The 24516-nt window shown below is 32.4% G+C and overlaps 1 protein-coding gene and 1 non-coding gene across 3 annotated transcripts; both read left to right on the top strand.

The window, feature by feature from the left end:
- Window positions 1-240: 240 nt before the first annotated feature.
- LOC106143693 (alpha-tocopherol transfer protein-like) lies at window positions 241-24516 on the top strand. 2 transcript variants are annotated; one of them, XM_013345830.2, is made up of 7 exons: window positions 241-505; window positions 16870-17049; window positions 19527-19621; window positions 20093-20246; window positions 21819-22012; window positions 23120-23381; window positions 24001-24516. In XM_013345830.2, exons 1-7 carry the CDS (start codon window positions 454-456, stop codon window positions 24030-24032), a joined length of 969 nt encoding a protein of 322 aa, XP_013201284.1. In that variant the 5' UTR covers window positions 241-453; the 3' UTR covers window positions 24033-24516. The 2 variants fall into 2 exon arrangements, with proteins under 2 accessions (XP_013201284.1, XP_013201286.1); XM_013345832.2 differs by lacking the exon at window positions 241-505 and adding an exon at window positions 13698-13813.
- LOC132902403 (5S ribosomal RNA) lies at window positions 13061-13179 on the top strand. The gene has a single exon (XR_009657120.1). It is a non-coding gene; the product is annotated as a 5S ribosomal RNA (ribosomal RNA).

Here is a 24516-nt window from a genome sequence, read left to right as displayed (position 1 = left end):
AAATTAAAATGTACCTAATCTTGAAAACGTTATCGTGCTAAAAAAATTAATTATAGGCTATGCATTATTGATAGTGTCTATTTATTTTCAGTCATTACATTATGTACAATAAGTATTTACAACAAATAAACATCAGTTGCGACATCACGTACACCAGTTATTTACCACTTCTACAGTCTTATATTATTCGAATTTCTATAGCCAGTGAGTGTACACTGTCGAGTATGGAGTCGCAATCAGCGCATACAAACACGCGCTCCACCGCGCAGTCTCTATCGGTCCCTACAGGGCGGCGCTCGTGTCTCTGCTTTCACAATCAGCTGTTCAGACCATGACATAAACCCGAATAAACTATACAATTTGCGCAATTATAGTTAATATATAATTATATATTATAGTAATAGTTGAGTGGCGTCGCGTGTTCTGTGCTTTGGTCAAGTGCGTGCGGTCACGATGCCGGCGGAAATCAAAACAGTCGTGGTCCATCGTAAAATCACTCCGGAATGTAAGTTCCTGTATTTTTACATTGTAAAGCTATTTAATAGTTTTTACACAGATTTTTATCTAATAAATTTTATACAAAACAACATTTTTTGTATAAAATTTATTAGATACACAGCACACAAGTTTTTGTTTGTTTGAAAGCTGAGAATCCAATTGTAGGAATAAATAAAATATTAATTAAATTTAAAATTTTCTATTTCATATGTAATTGTAAATATTTCACGCAGAACCCATTGAACGGATTTTCATGAAACTTTGCAATAATATCGCTTAAACAACAACAACAAATGGAACCAAAAAAAATTAAAACTTTTCACATATTTAATGCGGACGAAGACACAAGCAACAGCTAGAATAAAATGACATAATAAAAATACAACGAACTTAAAAGGAAAAGAAGCATTATACTGAGCTTTGATCTCAAGATTTTTTAACCTCATTCACTTTAATTAACCTGATTTACTTCACAACTAACAATAAAAATCCAGTCAGTAACTACAAGCTACAAAAAATATATACTTTTATAGAATTTGAATGGAAACTGTATCGGTTATCGTGTACCAACTCGCAAAACCAGTATTTGTTCATACTTCCGCCCCGATAACTAAATAGATTGATTCGTATTTCGTCCACTTTTCACCAATTTCACGTGCGGGCCTTCATTGTTAAACAGACCTGCACTGATTATTTATTCTTATAAAGTTAGTTACTATACATATAATTGTCAAAAATGCACTTATTTTTATACATAAAAGTATCCCTTTCCAACTTGGTATAAAATTGACAGAAAACAAGAGAAAGGCTTAAAAACTCTGAAAACTATTTTATAGGCGATGGGCTAGCAACAATGACGTAGTGGCTAGCAATTTTTGTATTAATTCTATCTTTAACCTACGAGTATAAAGCCAAACGATGTCTTTAAGCCTTGTGACTAACGGTCCTGTCTACCATGTAAGGTATAAAGACGCGATATGTGTTCAATTAAATGTAAAACTTTCATTTCTGAGTGGCTGCCATTCAAAGGAAAAATGATATTATAGGTGTGTATATGTACCTGGGAGTGATTTATGAATTTAGTCATTGAGTGAAATTCCCACGGGAATTATTCATTTTACTCAAATAAAGTCTTAGGGCCAACGCTAGACTTTATCGATTGCCATAATTATGACTTTTATTTTGCGTATTAGGATTATTCTTGATCTTTTGTCTGTATACTTATGCATAATTTAATATCAATAAAATATGTGCTTATAACTGGAAAATCCTTTATCAGTTAATGCAAATGCATTCAAATCGGGCAATTGCTAAGCATTGAGCATTCACGTCGCAGTCGCTATTGGTCGGTTCACCACTGGAATCGACATAATTTATTGTGTTAGCATTTTTTGTTTTTGTATTATTTTGTAAAAAAAGATAGAAGTGAGTTTCTGTTCTCTTGTTTGTAAAAATTTTGTAGTTTTACTTTGAAAAACTTTACAATTTTTATCAAACATCAAGTATTTGGAGTCAAATATCAACGATGGGGAGCCATTAGTTGATTTATCATTTAAGTGCGTGAGTTAAAGTCTCCTTTCTTAATAAGTAAATCCTGTAATTCATTTTCTTATTTATTCGACATGATTGAGCCTGACCTGACCACCAAAGGGACCTAGAATCAATCCTTATTAATACCTTTTGGACATTTCCCTTACAATAATAAATAAATATAATTCCCCTGCCCACAGCCAGACGTCCACAAACTAAGCAGAAGAGGTCAATGCCAATGACTTGTTAAATGATTCACGCAATTCTTTGTCCGCAATCCGCATCAGAGTTAACTGAATAGACTATTAAACCGAAAGATATCGAGACGCTTATTAATAGACACACCGAAGATGGGCCGATAATGTTAAACAGGCCATATTTGTCCCTGATAATGTTCAGGTTAAGAAATAGAATAGTAACAATAACACATCTATACTAATATTATAAAGCTGAAGAGTTTGTTTTGTTTGTTTGTTTGTTTGTTTGTTTAAACGCGCTATTCTCAGAAGCTACTGAACCGATTTGAATAATTCTTTCACTGTTAGATAGTCTATTTATCGAGGAAGGCTATAGGCTACATTTTATCCCGGATTCCCTACGGGAAACGTCAACAATGCAGGTGAAAGTTGAATGAGTCGGCCATCTGCGAGCTTTTCACGCGAACGCTGCGCAAACCAACAAAGATATAGTAAAACAATGTACTAAAGATGTGAAGTACTCATTTTTTGCCACAAAAAAGTCCGCGAGAGCATATATCTATCTCTTATGGTTTACTTACAATAACCACTTTTATGTTCATTTTTTAAGATTATTTTTTCATTATAAACATAAATTATTTTGAAACCAATTTTCTTTAATTCAGTATTAATCCTTATCCAAATAAATATGTTTATTACTTTCGGCTTTTCATGTAGACTAAAATTGCCATTTACAGTACATAAATCAGACGAATAGGTTTTGAGATATAGTCGTTATAAGCAATTTGCAGCGAAACATTTAATACGGCGAACCAGTGTTCTTTCTAATACGCGTGACCGCCTGACCGCCGATCCGAAGCCGAGGAGGATGTTTGCAAAAATAAATATGATGCCAAAGATAACTATTCCACGCGGACGAAGTCGCGGGCACAGCTAGTACAGAATAAGTGTAAGTGACGGCGTGTGCTAAAACTGTTTTTATAAGTAAAGAATTAAGTTGTAATAATTTGACCATGATTATTATGAGTTTTAACCCCGGAGGGGTTGCCAGAATATGCATCTGTCCACTTGCTTGGTCCCTGCTTCATTTATATTCTTCAATATTTTTATGCTAGATCATTCGTTAGTGTCTTCCTGGCCTCATGTCATTCACCACAATTGTCACCTCAATTTTGAATATTGTGTTAAATTACTTTTATGACTTGCTCGTTTTATGAGTCTAGAAGCCTTTTACATGCGCGGGAAGAGAACCAGCTGGCAAACACTCTGTACGATATAAACAATAAGTAGATAAAATAAAACGATTTGTATTCAAAAATAGCACATGAACTGCGGCAATGAAATGGAATCGATACCATCAGCTATCAAGGGCTTGACGTGGTCTACTTCTGTTTCATTGAACCGATCGCTTGTGCATTATTTATTGCTATTCAGAGGTATTCAGACTAAATCACTAAAATAAAAATGTTATTAACGCTTCGCCATGCAAATGTGATCTTAATATAAATGTTATTGTACTTTTTGTTTTTCTATTGTTTTATTTGGTTTCAATTATGAATTTTATTTGCTAATTTTATATGAATTTATGCATAAGATAGCTATGTAACTTAGGCATAAATGGAGTCAAATCCCAAGCAAACGGATGCGAATGATGAAAGTAGTGAAAACCGTGTGCTTGTGCATATGTTGGTGGCGTAAGAGCCTATTGTGCTGAGGAAAGTTTGGTAGTATCACAACTACTTTTGTTACCGGCAAAACTTTCTCATGAAAATTTTTTTTTTATTATACCCTATATAAAAAATCAATAAGTATCTACTTAATGAGAAGTAAAAAAGAGAATAATCACACATTATTATTAAGGTTTCCTGGAAGAGATTTTATATTTCTAAAAGACACTTAGATGCATCACCTATGTTATGTATTTTATTATTTTATATTAGGTATAGTTATTGATTTATATGTTGTATAAAGTTTATTTATATACATGCATATATCACGTTCTTATCCATTACAGTGTAGACAGAGCCTGCAGTCCCAAAAAGACTTAAGGTCATGTTCAGCTGGTTAGCTTAACGACTGGTTATATTTATTATATACTATATACCATATTATATTTATTTTAATAAGTATTAAAATACATCTTGACGAGGAAACGTTCAAGAATTGAGCAAGATATATCGTAACGAATATGTCGCCTATCATATTGCAACTTGTAGGTAATGTTGTCGTTTGCAATATTTCTGCAATAGTAGGTTACTCATATATATATATTAATATTATATACTGACTTCTGTTATGGGTAACAATATAATCTATAAGTAATTCTTATATTTGAAGTGACTATGCTGCTGTTTCTGAAAAGAAAAAAGTAGAAAATTTTAAAATCCCCAAATTTTTGAATGCGGTTGAAATAAATAATAGAAAATTACTTACCTAGCTCTAATTTTATTACGAAATTGGAAACAATACCACGATATAAATAAACTTAACGCTTCTTTCCTGCATTAAAATTCATTCATCGCACGATCGCCTTGGCTAAAGGTCACCGTCTGTTGACTAAAGGACTACAGGATACCTAGTATTTAACTTTATGTGAACATTGTACTTCGAATATAAATTAAAATAACAATGAGTTTCAACTTTTGAACAAAGCCACAGATGTTTTACCACTTAGTTATTACGTTAAAAAACTTTTCTCTGTACAGATACATCGTCAAAATTAAAAAAATAGAAAAAAAATCAACATTTTTTATCATTATTATAGGATACTTTATATCGCTTAATAATATTCAATTCTTTTGATTTCACAACATTGGTTGACATCAATGCAAAAGAAGATGGACGTCATCTTCTTTTGCATTGACTTGATGCATTCTTTCTTATCTTTGCGTATTCCCAGTTGCACCTTCTGCTGTTGTACTTCAAGACCTAGTCGCGATTACCTTTACATTTGATTACCCTTTACACCTTGTCCACGTTTTCTTTGGCATCCTCTTTTTTTTAGTCTCAGTTCGCACAGATTAGATTTTTTTTATTTAACATATTGTCAGTTTACTGACGATTGAGTAAGTACCAGTTCCGCCCACTATTGTCATTGCGACATATAATGGGTGATAAGTTTGTTATTTATTATGAATATATAGGTTACATACAGTGTGATATAGGAGATCAAAGTTCATGTTATTGAGGTTAAAATACGTAGGTTTCATGAAGTTGATAATTTAATCTATAAAAGTGTTTTAACGGAAATACGAAAAAAATATTACATTATAATTATTGTACCTACTCTTAATTAGATCACGCGCAATATGTGCTTCACTCTTTTTTCTTGTAAAGGTTGACGAACATATGTGAAGTTTTATAGCTACCGTAGCTTGCTAAGCAAGTATATATTGATTTCACACGAGCACTTAGATTTATCTCGCAAAATGTTATTGCTTCATCATTAAAATACATATTTACCCTGCCTTTTCCCCGGAGACGTAGGCAGAGACTACATCTTTTCATTTGGCATGATAGCTACATACATAGTTTCATATATTAGTAAATGTATTCTTAAACACTAAAAGTACTTATAAATATTTCAGTTATCAATAAAATATAATACAAGTTTAAAATTAAGTATGTATTCTATAATATATTGGCCAATTCGTTAGTTTCGTTTGCGACCCCCGAACGGAAACCTTAAACATTACGACATCGAATTTTCGGTCACGGATTTTAGCCATTTCGAAAATATGTATATTCCACATGTGATTGTAGATGGTAATGATAACGAACAGCGGCGGTTAACCTTAGACGTATATTTTATTAGCTTAGAATTAATTAATGGGTTGCAAAATTAAGAATTTAAATGATCAGTAAAAGTTATACTTATTGCGTTGATTCGTTTTGCCAATATGAAACTGGCTCTGCCTTGGGGCAATTTTATAAAAGTTTAAATATTAGCATCTATTAGTAAAACTTGGAATATGTTTTATTATTAATTTTACATACCAGATAATTTAAACGACGTCATATTAATTGTTTCAGCGTATTTTGTTTTGAAACAGATAAATTCATTTGTCTATTAACAAAATAAGTTGCCTGGAAAGCTGTCTGCTTTTGTTAATTGTATTGTAATTTTGTAAATTAAGCTTTCAAATAATTATCTTACGTAACCAAATGTATAAAGGTTCACATAATCGCTTTCAAAGTCGTATAAACAAAAGCAAAACGAAACAGAAGCAAGCGACTCCACAACCCATGCAGAGGAACCAATCCGCTTTGAATTATAGTTACACAAGAACAATTATTGCTAAAACATTCAAATAAATCAAAGTGGATACTTGAAACATAATATTCTTTCTGTGAAAAATATAGGCAACCATGAATTATATAGTAGCTATAGGTAAACGGTTGCACGTTTTGTTTATATCTCATTCCTGACCTGATGCAATACAAATGATGTCATCGATTTCCTGCGTTTATTCTTCACATCAGTGTTATCTCAACCATTGTACAACGCTACCCTTTGTTTCACTTCAAGATTTATAATACGAGCTCGATTAACCAATCAGTTTAATATGAACTTCAATTCAAACACGTGACTTGTCATTCTGACCCACAATAATAAGGCTCCTCGCTCCCACGACGGCATATCCGGGGCCTTACATCCATATTAGTCGTTTCAATCCTTATCCATTTTATCCATACGAAATAAATGGTAAAGTTTTGTATTCTGGTTTGTAGCCTGTAACAATAACTTCTGAATCGTTTCTGCAGAAATTTGAATCAAAAAGGTCTTCAACAAGTGTCACAAGACTGGGATTACCATTCCAAGATGATTAATAAATAAAAAGTAATATTTAGGTATTCTTAATTGTATCTTACTAATTTCTGTAATGCTTGCCTAGTTTGCCAATTTTGCTGAGTATATTAAAAAAGTTCAAAATGTTTTAAATACATTTTGTAAACATTCACATTTATATTTTCTATGATTTGTTCGTAAGCTCAGTACCGAAAACATAGTTACGAAACGTATTGAATTCAACGTTTTAATCTGTCACGTACTCGTAGTACGATAATCAATAGAACATGGACACAAAAATCCCGGGTATCAGCCATGGAGATGCAAAGGGGATTTAGACACGTACTCACGTTTCTTGATGACATCGATAATTAGAATTTAAACGATCATCGATAACAAAAATAATTACACAATATAGGTGCAGGGTTTGAAATTTATTTTTTAGTTACAAATCTATGTATGTACTAAAGAAAGAAATTTAAAGTACTAACTTTCTTTTCGAGAAATGTAATGTAAATTTAGTCGGATAATTGCAGGATCATGATAATTGTGACAGCGTATTTAAGTCTGATAGCTCTGTCTACCCCGTAAGAGATTAAGGCGTGATTATAAGTATATGTTTATTTATTTTGTTTACTTCGAAACCCGGCGTTCATTTTCCTTTTCATACATTTGGGGCACTAATAGTTCGCAAATTAACCCTGGGTAGCCATGTCAAGTTAGGGGATTTTCTGACTGCCCGTATCTATCTATTTAAACGTGTTTTCCCAATTCATTTCCCATTTTTTAGCTTTTACACGCAGCTTTGCCCGCGCAAATTTAGCGCCACCTAAAAAGAATACAGTTTTCGCAAATCCCATGAGAATTTTAGATTTTATCGGAATAAAAATTCCTTTTGACCTTCTCCAGACTTTAGATTATAAGGTAGGTATGGCATTTAACGCCCAATGTGTAAAAACGCCCGAATGCTAAAAATCGGAGATAATGCCGCACGAGTTACGTTATACTTCATGCACACATAGAATAAACCAATAGGAACGCGCGGACGCGACGCGGCGCCGCTCAGGCCATCGGTCGCTCAGTTGTGAACCGAACTTGAAGGACGCCGGCAGTGCACGCTGTTCTTATAAAAAATACTCCGACAAATCCGTAAGTTTTAATTCATTTTCTGTAATTTACAAGTCTAATTTTGTGATAAGTGTTCTATTTAGATATCTTTATTCATATTTCATTGACAATTTGATTGATTTGTTTGTAATTATGTGTGAAAATATGAGAACTAGGTACAAGGTGCTATTCGGGTAATAACGCCCCGTGACGTGAGGTTTGGGCGTCAATAGCCTGTATGGGCGCTATTATCCTAAGTGGGCGTATTTATACAAGGCGAAAATCGATGTGTTTTATTTCATAATGATTTGCTTTTAACAGATCCGGGACTGATTACTGATACTCTGAATAGTCCGTAGGATATATAAGTTGATTACTGATCTCATTTATGTTTAAGCTATAATATTAATTTACTTCATTTCAGGGCGTTTATTGACGTACTGTTTTGGGGCGTCATTAGCCACCTACGGTGAATAGCGCCCAATAGGCATTTTAATAATAATCTGATTTTTTATTAAAATCCTTTAAAAATTGATCTTCTATTGTTATAGAACATGTTAAAAGTGAAATATTTTTGTTATAGATGATTAAGTAGAAATTACGAGATGTTTGAAAGTGTTATAAAATTATAATATTTTAGTATTTGTAGTTCATATAATGATAATTATGATGCTATCTAAAAAAAGATAATATAATATACTTTTAAGTTTTGTACGGCTCTAAGTCGAAATATATGTGTTTATTAAGATATTGCGTAAATAAATATATGGGCGTTACTAAAAACTGTATGTTCAGTAACGCCAATGACAGGCTATTCAGAAAGTCTTTGTTTTCATAATCTTATATGACTGATAACATATATGTGTTAGTTTTTTGTATTCTTTTTTTGACAATAAAACTATTTTTCTAAACAGTTTTTTAATCCAATCATTTTATTCAATAATATATTGAATTGAAATTAAGCGGGCGTTAAATGCCTATGATACCTTATATACGCAAAATTTTAAGAAGATTGATTCAGTATATAAGGCGTGAAGAGACACCAAACAAACAAACAAATAAACTTTCTTTCGCATTTATAATATTTGTTGAGAATCCGTTCTCTTTTATAAATCATGACATGACAATGTAAATTTTAATGCTAAGACTTATCTTTGTAAGTAATTTGAGATCGTTTAAGAAAACGCAGCACCGGCCGTCATGTTCCGCCACTTGTACATCAATTAGTGATACTATGTAGCTGAATTCGAGTTAGGAATTACCGTTTTGTTGTACTTAAACATGAATAAGTTGATTATTTCCCTGCCGCAACTTTTAACAAATCCAATCTGCGTAATAATATAAACTAAGTTTTTATTTCGGTGACGTCAGCAATTTGCAACATAATAACTAACAATGCACTCAATTTAGTTTTCATAGCTATGTACATATGTACCTTGGCACATGTTTGGTGGTCAGCCAACTAAAGGTGACTGGACGATTACACGTGGTCCATACAAATTTCATCGCGTCTTCGCCGCACTAGGTCGATCTAAATATATCTTATCAATTGAAAATTGCCGGTGCGTGACTCCAAGACTGCTACGTGGTTCGTTGTAGGTGATGGTTGACTCCTTAACTAAAAGGTAACATTGTAGGTGATCCTTAATAATCGGTTAACGTCACAGAAAGACACCTTAAATAAACTGGACCGGTAGTAGTTATAATTAGACTTAAGTGATGTGACGTCAATAAGTGATACCTTGTATAAAATTTTGAAAATGAGTCTATTCTATTCTATTTTTTTTCAGAAAAAACTGTGATAAATAAAAACTCTAAAACCAGCACTTTTCCTAGTAAATATTAGGTGACGTAGATATTTAAATACTTCTATGCAGGTATTCGTGAAAAAATTAGTCATATGTACTGGCTTCGGTGATAATATTAAACATGTTTTTTACGTTTAGTGAAATGAAAAAAACTTAGAAGTAAAACCTTAAATCTGCATAAATTGTATAAGAAGTAGGTATGTGTAAGACGTGTACCTGACGTAAACAAACGTAGGTCATTAACACGTAAATGCATCAGTTGCAATATAAACTCAAGGAGAAAACTAATCGCCTTCGAATCCTACGATACATATAACGTCAGCCGATGACCTTTGACCCACATTCTGTGTTTTATTCAGTTAGTAATTTGTATAAAAACAAATACAATAATGTTCCGAAAACAGTAGACACTTTTTAGTCAATGCAATAATCTGTCTCCTTAAACTTATAAATAAATCATTAGGTAGGTACTTAGCTACTTCAATTCAGGAAAAAATCTTTCTCATCATCTCTAAAAACATATTTTAAAATTATATTAATAGCCGTAAGAAAAAAAATGAATAAACAGATTTCATAATTAAATACTTTTGTAATTATACAATAGGTACATTTATTTTAGATATGTATTTTAAACAAAAAGTCGTGTCAAGGTTGTGTACCTTGGCGGAATATTTTTATCCTGTCTTGTCAACATTCTAATTTATATGTTTCTAATATCCTTTAACTTTATTCAAAATATTTAATAAATAAATCTAACTGCAAATACTAGTATTAATATAAGAAATACAAATAATTACTTACATAGACAGGGTCACATTGCTATCATAAACGAAACATTTGCCTCTAAAACTTAGTAAATCCAGCTCATGGGGAATTTAATGTTACTTCTGCATTTTGTTACTTTCTAACTGTAAGAGCAATTTTCTAAAAACCGTTCTCTAGTTGCGCAGTTGATACATTACAAACAGTAGACAGTAGACATAAGTGAAAATTAACCCACTTAGTAAAAGAAACATGATTATGGTACAAGTATGATTAATGACGTATATCATTTATCATATTTTTTCACATTTCTTAACCATCTTTATCTGAGGTAAACCAAAAATCCATATACATACTCTTAATAAAACGAAAATTTATTTGAATTGTTGATTTTTCTTCGTACCTACGTTAAACGATTCAAAATTAAACATCTGGGTTATCAATTGATGAAATTACATTTTCCTGAAAATCATCATATCCTACTAATATTATAAATGCGAAAGATTGTATGTCAGTATGGACGTTTGTTACTCTTTCACGCAAAAATACTGAACCGATTACGATGAAATTTTGTATGTAGGTAGCTGAAGACCCAGAATAACATATAGGCTACTTTTAAACCCGGAGTACTCACGGGATTAATTCCACGCGGACGAAGTCGCGGGCGGCCTTTAGTTAAACTATATTGACGGCCTCTGTGGCCGTCAGTCTTGGATGTATCACTATATAAGTATTTATTTTTATAAAATATAGTATCGTTGAGTTAGTAACTCATAACACAAGTCTCGAACTTACTTCGAGACTACGTGTAATATGTTAAAAAAGAAATCATAATGAAAGCTAAAGCTTAGTTAATATCTATGGAATTTCGAAAAAGGAGCGAAATAGTAGCTTGGCATGTTGTCATCAAATAAACTCGTCCGCAGCCAACGTTCGGTCGGCGACGCATCGCTCGGTCGGGCACAATGCCCTCACTTTTCCTGCCACAGTTCTAGGTCAAGGAGTTGGGTAATCAAGGTTACCTAATGTTTATTGATGTGCTGGATTAAATTTATTTCTTTTATTGCCTGTAATATTAAATTTGAGGGTTAGGCACTAAGTAGTTAGTAGGTAGGTATACTAAATTGATTTTGTAGGTAGCTATGTACTTAACTGTCTAAATTTAAAGGTTTTATTTTCATGGTTACGAATAGGTTAAGGACCTTGTACGTTTTATTATATAGAGGGCCTAACCATCTTAGCACGCAATGGGAACTAGCTTGCTGGTGAATTGTATTTCCAATTTTTGTACCGATCTATTTTCAGCCTAAGAATCATATCTTTAGAGCAAAGATTGTATTTTCACTTTATTACTTCTTGGCGCAATAAACAATGGTACCACCGACTGGCGCATGAGGCATGAGAAGCGTTTTTATAGCGGTTTTATCACTATCATGTTTTCAGAGATTTTCAACAATTAAAAATACACAGTCATGAGCTTAATGCTACTCGACAATAGATGGCGGTATGTTCTACAGAATGGTAAACTGAATCTCGTAATATCACAACGAGCAGTCTGTTATCAAGTGGAAGAAGCATTGAAAGGACCAAAGGAGTATTCAAAAGTTGTATATTTATATTACATACATACATATTATGGTCACGTCTATATCTCTTTCGGGGTAGACAGAGCCAACAGTCCTGAAAAGACAGAATGGCCACGGTCAGCTATTTGGCTTAATGATAGCACTGAGATTCAAATAGTGACAGGCCGAGAAGCGATTAAATAGAGAAAAGCTTAAAACACGTGATTTAAAGCAAGAAATTCTTTCTAGCGCGTAGCTGAAACATCTTGTTATATAGCAGTGACATCTATGGAGTATAAATGGAATTACCAAATATGACGCATAAAAATTAAATTATTTTAACCGATATCAAAAAGGAGATCTCTGAAAATTGGTCACGTGAACTTCTTTCGTAATATTTACTCTGTATACGCTACGCCCTATTATTTCTTTGATCAATACCCTAGATCGATTAATAGATTGGTGCGATTCAGGTACCTACGACACAGTAAATTATTTTTGGCTATTAGTACATAATCTACATAATTTTTATAAAATAGTTTAATATAATAAAAATTATATTCTAGTCTTTACTTTTTTTCTATATGCTCTATTTTACTAATCAAACCCTTTCATTGGATACATAATGTTAAGGTAATTATGAGGTTATGGCAAGTTTAATAAACCTTTTAAAAATTGGTATAAAATTGGTATTAGCAAATCGACATGAGATAAATATTTTGATAAGGAACCCTACGTGCGCGAGTCTTCAAATGATTCTCGGCCATTTTACCTAATTACTTTACAAATTTTAACTGTAAGAATGTCAACGTCCATACCACGTTGAAAACACCGGTTCTCGTCCGATCACCGAAGTTAAGCAACGTCGGGCGTGGTCAGTACTTGGATGGGTGACCGCCTGGGAACACCACGTGATGTTGACTTTTTGAAGTTTTAATGTTTTTATAGGTTAAAGATTTATTGGAATCTACATCTACAAAATGTGATACAACAAGAGATGTATAAATATAATATATATGTATAATAATTTTTAGTCAGCCATGCCAAAATGCATTGAAGCAAATCCCTCTTTAACGCTTAATGAATCCATACAAATTAATTAAATGTTTTTAACTTTATATTTACCATTACATCTATAGTTTTCCTTAGTTTCAGTAATGTTTTTTTTATTAATTACCTAAACCATCTTTATAACTATTGCTAATAAAGATTGATGACGTCAAATTCTTCAAAATTCAACCCATTCAGCCCACATCCTTGTGTATCTTCACATCCTTACGTATTAATTTATCATACCTTACCTCTAACCTTATGTATTCATTCCTTATTTACTTTTTAAAAGAAAACCACAGTATACGTAGGAAAATTTTACTGGATGCTGCCGACGCGGTTATAGGTTAATAATATAATACCAGCGGGCAGTTGCACACACGCAGTCTCGCGAGATCTGACCGTGTCGACGGAAGCAAAACATTGCGTACCTACCTACCTACTTCATCCAGTAAAAAGATATTGAAAAATAAGAAGAGTTGCATTAATCGAGGAAAATGGGGAAATGTGAGTAAATAAGAAATTTATATTTTCGTTACTTTTTGAATAAAGAAAATTTCTCATAAAATTCCTGTGTAGACACACTATTTCGTGTGTACCTTGAGTACCCTTCCTAATTTAAAATTTAATTTGTTTTGTTATAACGTATTAAAATAAAAAAAAGTTTTAATTTAAAGGTTTTTGTTTTTAAAACTGTAAAATTCGTGATATTTTAAAATGTTTTGTATTAACCATAAATTTTTTGTTGGCTTTTATACAACCACAAATATAAAAATAACAAAATATTTTTCATACATCAAATTTCCATTTGGATAATTCAAGCACCTATGAAAAAGTTTTTTATTTAATATACATATTATAAACCTACCTTCCATTTTATCATATTTTATGATTTTGAAAATTAAGTTGATTTATAGTGAAAACGAATTTATTTTATCAAAGTAAATTTTAAACTACCGTCGTAAGTGCTTAATATTATAACAGTTAAAAATATGACGTATTTATCTTTAGATAATATGTTTATTCATGCAGGTACTATGAATTGTATTGTAGGATATCATACTGTAACAAATATTGGAAAGAACCAAATAAAACTTAGGTATGGTTAAAGTTTACCAATCGCTAACCGGACGAAACTTGACTTAAAATAGGCTAACTTGCTCATTATGAGGTGGTTGTTGCACAATGCACTTACAGCAATGCTTATTATAATTATTTTGTTTTTACATTAAGTTAAACAGATAACCATATGCGTGCATACGTATACATCATATTTTCTTACATACGCAAAATTTTAAATAAGAATATATTTGCTCTGGTTTCAACTGAAACAATACCTACTGAATAAAATATAAAGGTAAAAAGCAAATTTAAAAGAAGAAAAAATTACAATAATAATACCACTGAAAAAAAAAATGAAATAAACAGTAAATATTTTAATATTCACTTATTTTTGTGTCTGAGAAAAGTAGGTCAATATAAGCGTGAAAGGAATTATAAATATTAGTAATTTTTAAATGAATACACACATAACCAAGTAAATAATATGCAAATAAAGGCTAAATGCAAGACCGAAATAACAAATTAAAGTTGACTGAAAAAGAATCTGACGCGGAATTCACTTTAATCTATTATTGAGACTATTCAAAATCATGAAAGGTATTGTGAAAGTTTTTGTAGCCTTGTTTGTCTTCCTCTCACGTCAAGATCTTTGTTTACGCAGAAAATTATATCTCCAATGCTAAAAAACAATATTTAGAGAGGTCATGAGGTCAAAAACAAAAACATATTTTTTAATCACACCGTTCAAATGACTCAGTGCTACTGCTATCCTGAGTAGGTTGCAATATTTTTGACTTGTAGTAAGGGATACTAACTTATCAATAAGTAGGTACATATAACCGTGACGTGTGGTTCCCGGCACCAGTACAAAAAAGAATAGGACCGCTCCATCTCTTTCCTAAGGATGTCGTAAAAGGCGACTAAGGGATAGGCTTACAAACTTGGATTCTTTTTTTAGGCGATGGGCTAGCAACCTGTCACTATTTGAATCTCAATTCTATCATTAAGCCAAATAGCTGAGCGTGGCCTATCAGTCTTTTCAAGACTGTTGGCTCTGCCTACCCCACAAGGGATATAGACGTGACCATATGTATGTATGTAGGTACATATAACACATTAACACAAATTAACTGGTGCATATACTTGCCGTCCAATGTGGCAATGTTACCAGCCTTCTGCTATGACCCGTGTTAAGTCTAAAATTGAATTAGATTCATTATTGGGTTGATTCATGATATCAATTTTGAGAGACACCCGGTTGAAGTAGCATAAAGTTTAATTTTGTTGTTAAATAAGTAGGTAATTATCTTTTTATAAATTATTACAATTGCCTTTGTCTTAAGGTCTGTTGAAAATGGCAAAAACTCAAATATATTCCTTTATTGTTAACATACAGATGATTTCGAAGAAATCATTGGTATTGTCTAGACTAATGACTTCTTAATTGTTACGCATTGCTCCACTTTCCATGTTAATTGAACTCTAATGACCCTGACATATGTGCTACTTCTGAAACAGATTAAAATTCAATGCTAAATTCATCGTTATAGTATACATAGTCATTGTTTTAAATAGGAATTTGACCGCCGTGAGTTAAAAAACAAATAAACAATATACCAGTATACAATATTTCTATATCTGTGTTATTTACAAACATTAACAAGGCCCTATCTTCACCCTCTTTTTATTTTTCTAGGTAGGTAGTAGACCCTATATATGGGGAAAATATGTCTTGTCTTTAAATAACCCCGCAGAAGTAAAACTTAAAAAAGGCATGCAAAATTCAGTATAGTACAGAATATTATAATAGTATGTCTCTACGGAACTGTTAATTTGAAATTTTCAGTTTTACGGGAAACGTGACATAGCCATTTATATATTATGAAAACTACCATGAAACGGAACAGAAATTTGCATTCACGATTACCTTGATTGAAACTATTTACATACAACCACTACCAAATCCAGTAGGTTATTGAGTGGTTCACCCCGAAATGAAACCTTGCAACTACATTCTGGTCAAATTTAGTAATTTATAATTAATGGCAGTGCAAATATAGACCTTGCCTTAGACAATGATATTTATGTTGCGGTCATAATGCTATATTTAGCAACTTAGGTTTAGAATTGTAAACAAGGATATACTCGTACATATACTACCTCCACGTTGAGTACAGTTTTTGTGTAGGAAATTACTTTTTGTGCGACTTTTGTTACAACAAGTTACAATACACACCAAAATACAACATATCAATACTCGTACATATAAATGCTACTATAGGTACTTACTTTTATTTTAGAGTACAATTTATAAATTAAATTGTTGTATAAATTAAAAATTTATTATCTATAGAACTTAATTGTCCACAGTATACTAACATAAATAAGTTGCCCATGGCAAAATTTATAATGTTTTAAAAAAATGCTTTGTATATACATAAGACCTTTTTTATTGTTTTTTCTTTGGAATTGGTATTCACTCAAAATTTATTTTGTTTCAGTATCTCAGCACATGCTATCGGACATCGAGAAGTTGCCAGGGGTGCAACTAGGAGACTTCCTCCTTCAGATCGAACTGGACGAGCCCAGAGAGTCCGTCAGGGAGATCGCCAGGAAGGAACTCCGGGAGACGCCAGAGGTGGTGAAGCCAGCTGTTGAAGAGTTGAGGCGAGTGCTCAAAGGTATTTAAAAAATAAATTATTGATTTCCTTCCTAAAACTTGGCTCACGTAATTTTGTTTTAACTCAGTATGAGATATTTTTAAACTTAGTAAATGAATACGACTAATGATCTTTTTTATATTAATGCAGGTTTTACTACCGTTTAAAATACTTTGTCAGTCGGTGAACTTCAATTTTACAAATTAGATGAACTGCATCATATTACTGGATATTAAACCAATCCCTAACAAGCCATCAAAACTATAGAGGTGGTTGTTTGGTTTGTCAACGAGTGGTTGAGAACTTCAAAGAAAACGCTTCATATATGAATACCAAATTAGAAAGATATCTAAATTACACATGAACCCTGACAGAACAAAACATAATAATGACAGGGCACACATGATATCATGATAATCATGCTCATTGCAATTTACAAAGACTCTGTAGAGTAATAAATTACTTTTATAATCACTGCCCGCACCTAACCTTTTAGACGGGAAAAACCCTTGCAACTATTAGTGTGTGGTATTTGTATATGTTTCACCTGAATTCTACATAGGTATTTCACTTCCTGTTTATACTATTAGGATACCTTATAAAAAGGCAATTATTTAATGGTATAAACAGTACGATCATAAATAAAATCTCGCCTTTTATCTGAATGGTTTAGCAGAGATTACACTGTTTCACTCTAGCCACGTTCCCTACATCTTTCGCTTTATACACATTCATAATTCTCTTCATGCAAGTTCATCGGTTATAGTACAGATAAATAAATTTAGGTATCCTTCAGGATCGTTTTACACTGCTTCCGTGTTATTTTATGTCCGTATTTATTATGCAATGTGTATTTGAATCAAACGAACAATAACATAATTCTTTAAAATATTAACTTAATATGTAAATAATTTACTCAAAAGAAATTTGTAATTAAGTCAGTGTAACGCGTTTCTCATACAAAATGATAAGAAACAGAGAGAGAGAACAAAGAAGACTAATGCTATGCTTATTAGGTCTTAAAATGATCGACGACACTAAATCTATCAAAATTCTCTCAATCACACTGAAAATGGACATAGAAACAGTATGTATATAGTCTGCCGTATAAATGTGGACGGCCATTTCAGAGTCACGGTCACAGAATAAATAAGTCGTACCTACTTACGGCCACGTCCGTACTAACCTTGTTATGGATAACCGTGCTGCAGACCATCTTACAATAGGGGTGGTTTTATTCTGATACTTGTATCTTTCACTACTAAGTATAAACGTAACTACTTCATTTTTCTCGCAGCGGTAGAATTCAAGGATAACTTCTAATATAGGAAAAGGTAAATCGCTCATCGAAATTTCCTTTTCTAGAATGACTATTAAATTTATTCACTATTTTACACTACAAGTAGGTATTTACGGACATAAGAATTTCAAGCGAAAGACGAACAAACACATTTTATTTTTTTATAATATTAGTATGGATTATTTACGTTCTACGTACGTTTACAATGTGTTATGATTATATAAAAATCGCATAGCGAAATTTTGTTTCATATTATGTAGAATAAAGGATCTGGAATAATTGATTAATTTAATCTGTTTATTTGTTTTAAGTCTTGTAAAAGCCAAGGCTCACGGAAAGGTAACAAATTATTCATATATTAACATGCGTATCTGAGTCATTCGTCGAATTTATCACGTTCAAAGGTGGCTTCTTACCATAAAGAGTTTATTGATTTCATTGAGAATATTTTTATTTGATCTTTTAAAATTTTGATGTGAACTTAATCCAGAAGTTAATATGATTAACATATTGTCTAATAAAATATAAAGAATAGGTATGTGTAATTATTACAGACTTACAAAGATAAGGGGATAAATGGAGAATAGCAGTTTCATTAATGGCCTTCATTAGGCTTCTGTATAATTACTGTTTATTAATGACATTGTTGTTTTGTTATCTAAGGTTCGAGTTTAATCAACTATAAATTATGATACTTCCTTGACTTTTGCCCCCTTTGATTAACATATTCTTAACAAAAAATGAAAATAAACAAGCGGGTTTTATGATTATTGAAAAACATAATTAATTCCTAATTTGAAGAGTGCAAAACCGCAGACAAATGCTATTATGTTATGTGTGCTCATTTAGAATCTACACAATTCATATGTGCATGTATGTAGAACCATTGACGAGTTCATCGAAGTTATAAAGGGATGTTTTTTATTATGCGTACAAGTAGCATCATATATAAATTCAAATAATTCGATTATTGTGTGTTGTTTACATGACTGTTAGGCTTGTTTTTCCAAATTTCTATGTACTAATGTACCTACATAATATAGGAGCATATACCTACATATATACAAATACCTATGTAGGAGCTGCAAGGGGCTTTAAATTTGCCACATTACTATTACATTCCTTTTGCCGCTGTCGCGTTCGAAATTTAAATTTTTTTATGACCAATTTTAAAGATGTTTTTTTTTATTATTTTCAGAGGACAAAGATTTATATGTACCATTGGACAGCGACGCGTGGTTAATTCGTTTCCTGAGACCATGCAAGTTCTATCCTCACAGTGCCTATGAGTTGGTAAGGATTCATGACTTTTAGTTAAAAAACATACATACATACATACATATGGTCACGTCTATATCCCTTGCGGGGTAGACAGAGCCAACAGTCTTGTAAAGACTGATAGGCCACGTTCAGCTATTTGGCTTTAAGATAGAATTGAGATTCAAATAGTTAAAAAAATATATTGTTATTCGTGAGGCCTTTAAAAATGTCACTTTTATAGTCGTCTCAATCAAATACGTGCAGTTTTATGGAATGGAGATTCAGCTAGTATTATATTTAAAAGGTTATTTATTTCTATTTATTTATTATTTAGTTTGCTTGCTCATTGCCTAAAAGTAGAATCCCAAATTCCCAAGAATACAGGCGTTTATTTTGTTTGACTTTTAATACAATCAACTTATATTACTTCCACAATTTGTTTGTTTTATGTGTTTTTTTTTGCGTAACCAGACCTAGACAGCTAAAAAATAAATGAAATTTCAGATAAAACGTTACTACGCCTTCAAGCTGAAGCACCACAAGCAGTACGACGGTCTGGTTCCGAGCAAGGAGACTAACATCTTCAACCAGAACATCCTCACAGTACTGCCCACCAGGGACCAGCACGGGCGCAGAGTCCTCGTTTTGGAGTTAGGAAGTAAGTTGTTTTCTTATCTTTCTTTCTTTCTTATTCTTTCTTTAGAACTAGGCTTGCCTTTACCTCCTGGAGGGAGAAGAAGACATCTATCACTTTTCTTGAGCATTGAATGAAGATTCTCTGTTAGACAGGCAGTCACTAACGGCCAAGAATGCCCAATGCATTGTAATAGGGTAAACTCATTGAAACATTTAGTGTATGAAATGCATTATCATGTTTAGAATATAAATTGTATAAGTACTCAATACTCACGAGGTTTTTTTATATAAGTAAATAATCAAGTTATTTTCCACGCGTAACCAGATTATATTTATCAAATGAGATGACACTTACTACAAGAGGTATTATGTAAAAATTACCGCAGTAAAATTACTGCCTATATGGTCATCTATTGTATGAAACAAAATGACATATCATTAATGTCCCTTGTTGATTTGACGTCATAGTACATCACATACATAGTTAAACACAGTGATCTTTAAAAAACTTAAATAAAAAGTAAATACTGCGCTCGATGTTTCCTTTGGAATCGATTGAATAGATGAAAAATTAATAGATCATTAATTCATGTGTCAGTCGTCAATACAGATTGCTTTTATTTTGGAAGTACGGAATGCATAATTGTTGAAATCCTTCTTGGATGATTTAAGAAATATTGAAAAAAAATTAATTCGGGTTTTGCCACTATGTAAAACAATTATTTTAAAGAAAGTATAAAAAGTATATAAAAACCGTAATCTTATCTCAATGTTCCGAAGGCCCGCTTTAAGTTATCCTTTCTGTGCAAATTTCTGAGTAAGTTAACACTCATACTATGTTACTATGCCTACATATAAACACAACAAAGTAATTAGAAACTTCAAACCAAACTGGCAGTTTTTTTGTACGAGAACATCACAAGTATTAATCAAAGTGATTTGCGAGAATTCTGACCTGTGTTTTTTGTCGCCGATCGCGCTTAAATACTAACGTATAAGAACCAGAGTGACGCATGAAGACTGACATCATGGCACCTCATGCTTATCGGTGCCTTTATTCTTAAGATCCGTGCAATCCGGCTCATGGTCATAGCTTGTGCTTTTTATCTTCATTTCTTGTGGGTACCGATTGTGCTGTTTATTTGCGAGTTATTGTAATACCTATATTATATATGAGTAAAGTTGAAATTTGAAAGTGACGACTGCCAGACGATGCACTTGCATCTGAGTAATGCAAACATCTTGATATCAGAAAAAGTCTTCTTTCTCTAAGCTTTATTCCCGGTTGCTTCCTCACCACTCTGGTGAAGAGACCGGCATGCCTTTGACCATGGATCCTGGGTTGGGTATTAGATGGAGAAAGTATATCTATCTAAATATATTTTCCTGAACCAGATTTGATATCGCATATTTCTTTTTATTTTCTATTTTGCGTGAGTGATGTTTTAAAAACAGGCTTTGTGTGATGGAATATAATACCTGACTACGATACTGGAGTATATTATATTTTTTTAAATAAATTACAGAATCACGTAATAACAAAAGTTTACAAAAAAAAAAATCCCCGTTTTACACAAATTGTCTCACGTTCCAGAGAAATGGAAACATAACAAATGCTCGCTGGACGAGGTGTTCAAGGGCTGCGTGCTGTTCCTGGAGGCCGCCATGTTGGAGCCCGAGACGCAGATCTGTGGGGCCGTGGTCGTGTTCGATATGGACGGCCTGTCTTTGCAACAAGTTTGGCAGTTTACCCCACCCTTCGCCAAGAGAATCGTTGACTGGTTGCAGGTAACTTAGTCAAGTTTATTTTATTTGTTATAAACTTCATGCCATGCGATATAATACAAAAATGCCGTGTGGTTTCCGGCACTTTAGAATAGGACAGCTCCATCTGTTTTTCATGGATTTCGTAATGGCTTATAAACTTGGGATTCTCCTTTTAAGCGATGGCTAGCAAACTATCACTATTTGAATCTCAATTCCATCATTAGGTAAGCCATACAGCTGAACGTGAACTTCTAGTCTTTTCAAGACTGTTTTTTCTGTCTACCCTTTAAAAGATAAAGACGTGATCATATGTATGTCTGTAAACTATAGTTCATTTCAGGCACTGAAATAGCAATATATCTACGTCGCTTACTTGAAAAATATGTTTCTAAAATAAAGTGTGGCGAATAGGAAAAGTAATTCATTATACTCGTACTTAACATCTGTTATTTGATAGCTAAAAAATAGTTTTTAAATGCATTTTTCAACAAAACCACAAATCAAGATTGTTTTATTTTGTAATCGAAATAGACTATAGAGAGCGCTTAAATTTTTCTGAAGATGGCATAAGAAGTATGGTCCTTGCAACAATTTGGCGATGATACGCTAAGTAAATTGTTAAAGAAAGGATATTGTCCTAACTTTGTACTTACTCAAGAGGCCTCTTATATTACCATTCCCCTTGGTTCAGGTCTGAAGTATCATGTTCGTGTTTGACTCTATTTCTCAAGCACTTCCAACTAAATTGATAGTTAAAATTGGCGGCATTTCATAAATTCTGCTGCTACAATCACAATTTATAACTAAGCTCGTTGATTTCTTTAGTTTTTGACTTACGTAATCATTTGTTTATCTTATATATCGTTCGTTCCCGTACTCCTCAGAAACGGCGTGACCGATTCTCATGAAATTTTGTGAGCATATTGAGTATGTCTGAGAATCGGCCAACATCTATTCTTCATACCCCTTAGTGATAAGGGTTGTCCACCCTTAACATATTTTTAACACGAAATTACTTAAAAAATATTTATATAGCAAAACGTTTGCCGGGACAGCTAGTGATTATATATTTAGTATTTGAGACGTGTTTAAAACATATTCGATTAATAAGTAATCTGTTTCTTCCAGGAAAGCATACCTCTCAGAGTCAAAGGGTTATACATAATCAACCAGCCATACATCTTCAACATGGTGTTCCAACTGTTCAAGCCGTTCTTGCAAGAGAAACTGAGGTCTCGGATTATATTTATCGGGAACGACCGGGAACTCCTTCACACATACGTATCGCCCAAGTGCCTGCCGGAGTGCTATGGAGGCACTTTGAGTCTGCCCAGGGTAACTGGGGCACAGTGGCTGGAACTCTTGCTAATGTGTGACCAGGAATTTAGTGGTAAGTGTTATATCGAAGATCATTTCATACTTAGTTGTATGTTATATATTTATTTATATATATTTGTACTCATAATCACATCTTAATCCCTTACGGAGTAGATAGAGTCAACAGTATTTGGAGAAGCTACGACGCCGTTCAGCTTTATGGCTTAATAGAATTAAGATTCTAATTAAGGAAAAATCAAAGTATCCTAAGTTAATTTGCCTACTCTAAAAAATACAATCTGACAAGACTTAAATTGTTATACATAATACCTTATATTATCGTCTGTGTACCGATATAAAATCTGGTGTTAGTACTGGCTGCCAATTTAACTTCTCTGGAGAGTCACAGGTACCTTTGACAAGTCACCCCCTGACGGATTAACTCTTGGATGTTCTATGTATCTTTATATTGTGTATTTTGTTATATATATATATATTACATATCATATATTGTATATCATATTTTGTAACAAAATACCTTTATATTGTGTATTTTGTTATATATTTGTTATATATATATATATATATATATATATATATATATATATAATAGTATACCAAAATACAAATCTTAATAGTTGTAATATGTCACGTACACATTTATAATTATATATTTTTCGCTTCTTTTTCAGCAATTAATTCTTACGGATACAAGAAGAAGTAACCCATATGGATTCTGATGTAAATGCATGTGTGATATTTGTTGCAACATATCGTGATAAAATTTTTATAATAAGAATCAAATAATGGTCTGGAATCCCTGATCTTGGATAAGAGAAATTGAATTTTTCACTGCAATTTTTCGTCTCAAGAATGTTTGTGTAAAACTCCTTGAGAATTTAATCGTATGAAAGCTGTTCGAGAAAATTAGATATAGTATGTACTTTTAAATTCTATTTTTGCATCATGTTAACGTATACCTAGTATTCGTGTATACGATAAAATCGTTTCAATATGCACAGAATATCTACATATCTATTGGAAAAAGTCCCTTTACGTTAAAATGACAGAAATATTTACATTCCAATTACAAGTATTGCCATATTATTACTTGTTTTAACGTTAGGTATCAATTGAACATTATTTTAATCTTGTGAATAGGTAATCTATTTGCGTTTAGTTTCAATGTATTATGATACATTGAAACT

The sequence above is a fragment of the Amyelois transitella genome, chromosome 2, assembly GCF_032362555.1.
Source record: "Amyelois transitella isolate CPQ chromosome 2, ilAmyTran1.1, whole genome shotgun sequence".
Taxonomy (NCBI): domain Eukaryota; kingdom Metazoa; phylum Arthropoda; class Insecta; order Lepidoptera; family Pyralidae; genus Amyelois; species Amyelois transitella.
Note: the sequence above shows the minus strand (reverse complement) of the source record. Positions and strands in the feature narration are given on the sequence as shown.